The sequence below is a fragment of the Brachionichthys hirsutus genome, chromosome 1 (genome assembly GCF_040956055.1).
Source record: "Brachionichthys hirsutus isolate HB-005 chromosome 1, CSIRO-AGI_Bhir_v1, whole genome shotgun sequence".
NCBI lineage: Eukaryota > Metazoa > Chordata > Actinopteri > Lophiiformes > Brachionichthyidae > Brachionichthys > Brachionichthys hirsutus.
This window is the reverse complement of record NC_090897.1, coordinates 395266-400265: the sequence shown is the minus strand read 5'-3', so window position 1 is coordinate 400265 and position 5000 is coordinate 395266. Positions and strand designations below refer to the sequence as shown.

The window sequence follows — 5000 nt, the reverse complement described above, 5'->3', positions numbered from 1 at the left end:
TAAATGAACCCTCCAGTGAAACCCCGCCCCCTGTGATGACGCGGAGGGACAGTGTCGTTACAATATGCTAATATAAGAAACATCCTGTCAACCAGACTTTCTATGACGTCAACACCTTTACAGGGTACACAACTCCGAGGCTAGCTTCAGCTAGCTCGCTGAGCTACGCCCACCGCCGCGAGCTCGTCCGTCCGTCCACGGAATTAACGAGACGTTAACGTTAAACATTCAGCCGGTGAAATGCTATCAGAACAAACCGGACCGGACCGAACCGGACCGAACCGGACCGGAACCGACCCCGGAAGCCACACGCAGACTCACGGTCTCGCCTTCACTCCAGTCCATCGCGATGTGGAGGAACCACGAAGAAGTGCCTGTTTCCGCACGGACCCTGTTCAGCGTACAACTTCCGCTTTGGGGCTTTCAAAGTAAAATTCGGGAGACACAAATTAAACGATTAATTGATCTTGAATGAAGGTTCGTCATTTGCGAGATGCAGACAGAGAAACGCGGTTTAATGGTTTTAATTTCTCTTTCGAGAAGTCCAAGTAAAGACTCAATGTTTCTTGTTGTTTACGTTTTATAGCTGACGTCACGTTGGAGGCGGAGCTTCACGCTTTCGTCATTATTCAGGAAGACAAACATCCGTGTATTTAACAGATTTAAATAACACACACGCGCACGCACGAGCGTGCCAGCAGATGGCGCCATTGTTCAGCTCATGATCTGATGAAACGTGTCAAGTCAAGATGTGAAGATCGTCTCCACGCACACGCACGATTGTCTCCACGCACACACGATTGTCTCCACACACACACACACACACACCTACCCGCACACACACAGACACGCACACACAGACACACACGCACACACTCACACACTCACTCACACGCACACACACACGGACACACACACACACACAGACACACACACGCACACGCACACACGGACACGCACACACACACATACACACACTCACACACACACTCATACACTCTCACACACACACACACTCACACACTCTCACACACACACACACTCACACTCTCACACACCCTCACACACACACTCACACACACTCACACTCACACACACCCTCACACACACACACACATACACACACTCACACACACACTCATACACTCTCACACACACACACACTCACACACTCTCACACACACACACACTCACACTCTCACACACCCTCACACACACACACACACACACTCACACTCACACACACCCTCACACACACACACACACACACACACACGGCCGCTGACTCTCAGACGTCCTCACATGCCACACAGCCATTGACCTTTCATTGTGTTTTCCCGTCCTCGCAGGAGCTCATTTACATGCCAATGGGCCGGAAGGAGGCGGAGCCTGTCCTCTGCGGCGGCAGAGAGGCCTTTGATGCCGCTCCTTTAGGAAATACTTTAAAACAGTTACGCTGGCCCCGAAGGGGGGACAGGGAAACGCCGCCATCATGCTGCTTCACATATTTGGTGAATTAAATGTAATTATTAATTTAATTTTGTTAATTTAATTGTGCAGCTGCTGCCTCCTACTGGAGTGGTGGCGCAATGACACGGAGGCCTTCGGGTTGATGTCGTATGGAGATCACAACAAGAACCAAACAGTTCCATAACAACGCCCCCCCTTTACAAAAGGTTGGTTTCCTCGGAGCAACATGGGGGCGGAGCTACAGCACTCCGGCGTGGGATCATAAATAGCTTGGCGGCCAACAAAAGAAGACCTTGATTCTCCTTCCTCTGCTTCCGATTGGCTCCATTCTCCTTCCTCTGCTTCCGATTGGCCGCTGCACCTTAACCGAGGGACCGCCGGGCTTCTGGCTTCAGAAGCTTTGCTTAAACAGAATTGCCCCTTGGGGTAAATAAAGTTGTCTGAATCTGAATCTGAATCTATAAAAAATGTTCACACCTGCAGGAGTGCGCACACACACACACACACACACACGCACCCCCCCTCAGCACGCCTCGCTCATGGAGGCTTCCAGACATGCGTCTTCATTTCTGAAGCCCTGCCAGGTATTCCTGCTGGACGGGCCCCCGGCCCCCGGCCCCCGCCTCGCATCTTAAAGGAGATGCATTATGCAAATTCAGTGTTTCGGAGCGCTGGCTGCTGCTCAAGCGGCAGAAAAAGCCCCCGAGCATCGATCTGCCCCCCGAGCATTTAGTCTGGGTCAAGCGCTCGTCTCCCATTAAGGACAAATTCATGCAGGGGTCGTCTGATTAGGCCCAAGTCGACCCCCAGGTACTCCTCGCCGCCATCGCGCTGCTGCGACTACCTGAGTGTGTGTGTGTGTGTGTGTGCGTGCGTTACAGAACTGCGACGGAGCCTGAAGTCGGATTAGCGCCATCTTTAATCTGTGCACGTTAAGAGGCCAGCCTGTTAGCCTGCCTCGTTAGCATGTTCGTATTCACCAGATTAGCTGCAGCATTAGCATTTCCTGCTGTTAACATGTACAGGCGCTGCTTAGCGTGTGCAGCGTTAGCGAGTTGGACTGGAGCTGCTCAGGTGGTTAGACTGGATTATGGTAATGGTGGGGGGGGGCGGGGCTTTGCTGCTCTCGTTTTGGGGGCGAGTTAATTGGTTGGGTTGCTTTGATGTCGTGGCGATGAGGGGGGGGGGTGTCGTGTAGAGGCAGAAGCCGCAACGTCTGAATGTCGTCACGCAAACAGGAAGTACGTCCGCAGGCCCCGCCCCCAGCTGTCAGATCACCTCAACGACGTTAACGTGTGTGATGTTTATTAGTAGAGTTAATAACCATTTATTACACGATAATAGACTTCATACAGCGACGGTTCTCCGGCCCAAACAGAACCGTCCTGATGAATCCAGCCCGGCCCCGCCCTGCCCGGCCCCGCCCTCGTTTCCTCGTTGATCATTTTTGTTGTAATTTCACACAAACGTATTGTTCTACCAGAACGAGGAGGAAGGGGCTGTTACCACGACAACAGCTCGACACCAGGAAGTCAACGTTTGAAAGCTGAAAACCACGCTGTGCCGTTGCCATGGGAACAAAGCAAAGCAGCTCATTCAAAAACAATGACATCACAACCCTCTGAAAACTTTTAAAGAACCCAAGACTTTTCAGGAAAACCGTCGTCGTGCCAACGGATCAAAGACACAGCCGATCGATGAAAAACCAACGCACGGCTTATAAGTAAAAATCTTGCAAGTTTATTTGCATATAAAGGCAGCTAAATATTTCACAATGAACGTAAAGAGAGAACTGACGTTTCCATGGAGACGGTACAATCAGAGCATTTAGAGCATGTAGAGCTCGCACTATTGGCAACGTTTTTTGTGCTCGCAAGATTGCATCGACACAGTGCAACACAAACAGCATCAGATTTACACGCTAAAAGGACAACGTAAGCATATTTAGGCAGGTGCGTCGTCGGGGACGACCGGCACCTGTTGGATTGTGACTGACAAAAGGAGCGTCTGTCCGACCGGGAGACTTTGAACGCATCACAGGAAACCGATGGGAGGAGCATACAGAAACGTTTTACAACTTTAAGTACAGATGTTTTACAACATGAATATATAATATTTATATATTTTATACATACATTTTCCAAATTAGGTCAGAAATTCAAGATGGGATGTTAGAAAGTAAACGTCGGGCGTTTATCCCATCAGGTGGCGTAATAAATAAGACTCGGAGCGGGGGGGCGGGGCGGCGCTAGCTGCGAACATTAAAGCTAGTTTCAGGCAGCGTCCCCGTCAGCCAATAAGAAAAGAACTAGCGACAAAACAAAATCAAAGACACCAAATATCCAACGACACGTAAAACAGTGGCGTCCAAAACGTTGTACAAATTCACAAAGCTTTATTTATCTTACAGGTCTGAGCAATATTACCACAAAATCCGTCTGGGACAGGAGAGTACCGGCGCCGCCGCAGCGGAGATATGGATCACGCTCGACTGGAAATAAACCTCTGGAATAACTCGATTCAAATAGAGTGCGTCGCGTCGGCACCCAGGTGAAATAATCCTCTCGGGTTGTACCTGGGGGGTCCAGTCCAGCTGACGAACAGGAAGCGGGCTTAAGTTCTGCAGCTGAAACCTGAGACCATGAAGAGAATCAGAAAGAAACGAAACTCCGGTATTCTCCTTTAACCCCCCCACCCTGGACAAACTCCCCATCAAGCCCCGCCCATCCCAACAGGTGGAAGGAGACCAAAAGTTTGCAAAGAAACACTTAATCTTTCTTCTTATTTCAACATATTTATAGAAAAAAGTAGTTTATCCTGCCTGTGGCCCCGCCCCTCTGGTCTCAGGAGCTGGAGGGGGTGGGCAGGTCAAAAACAATGGGGGGGTTGGTGGGCTGGAAGCTGACAGTGCAGGTGGATGCGTTGATGAACGTCGTGTAGCCGTCTGTCATGATCCCGTAGCCTGCGGACGCAAAGGGTCAACCAATCAGGCGACGCCCCGTTTCTATGGACACGGGACATCATTTATATCAAACTAAAGCAACCTAAAATTCTCCACCTAACCTCACCTGTATCACCTGTGTCACCTGTGTCACCTGTATCACCTGTGTCACCTGTGTCACCTGTATCACCTGTGTCACCTGTGTCACCTGTATCACCTGTGTCACCTGTGTCACCTGTATCACCTGTGTCACCTGTATCACCTGTGTCACCTGTGTCACCTGTCATTGCTAAACACTTACTGCAGTTTGCCTCTGTGGGGCAGTAGGAGGTTCAGCTACTGCCCTCCTGATAGAGGGGCAGGTATTTTTAACAGGATGTGACATCATGGCGCTCTCAGTACCTTCGTGAATGCCTCCGAAGGCGTGAAGTTTGGGTCGCACCCTCTTCTGGACCGTGTTGAGCAGTTCCACGCAGCCGACCCGCTGCAGCTCCTTCGGGACCCAGTCCCTGAACCCTGCACGGACACAAACGGAAGATCAGACGGCGCCGCCATCCTCTGATCTCACCTCCACGTGACACGCCCATCT

The 5000-nt window shown here is 50.8% G+C and overlaps 2 protein-coding genes across 2 annotated transcripts in view; both read right to left on the bottom strand.

Moving 5' to 3' along the window:
- Window positions 1–345, bottom strand: part of zdhhc13 (zinc finger DHHC-type palmitoyltransferase 13) — a 5598-nt gene extending 5253 nt beyond the window's left edge. Inside the window, 1 exon segment of the mRNA XM_068740430.1 lies at window positions 322–345. Within this exon segment, the coding sequence (XP_068596531.1) occupies window positions 322–345 (24 nt within the window).
- A 3820-nt stretch (window positions 346–4165) lies between these two features.
- The window catches only part of mpped2a (metallophosphoesterase domain containing 2a), a 9132-nt gene continuing 8297 nt past the window's right edge, over window positions 4166–5000 (bottom strand). The window contains exons 5-6 of the mRNA XM_068740419.1: window positions 4814–4927; window positions 4166–4432 (exon numbers count right to left, since the gene is read on the bottom strand). Coding sequence (XP_068596520.1) covers window positions 4314–4432; window positions 4814–4927 — 233 coding nt within the window. The 3' untranslated portion in view covers window positions 4166–4313. The remainder of the gene's footprint in view (window positions 4433–4813; window positions 4928–5000) is intronic.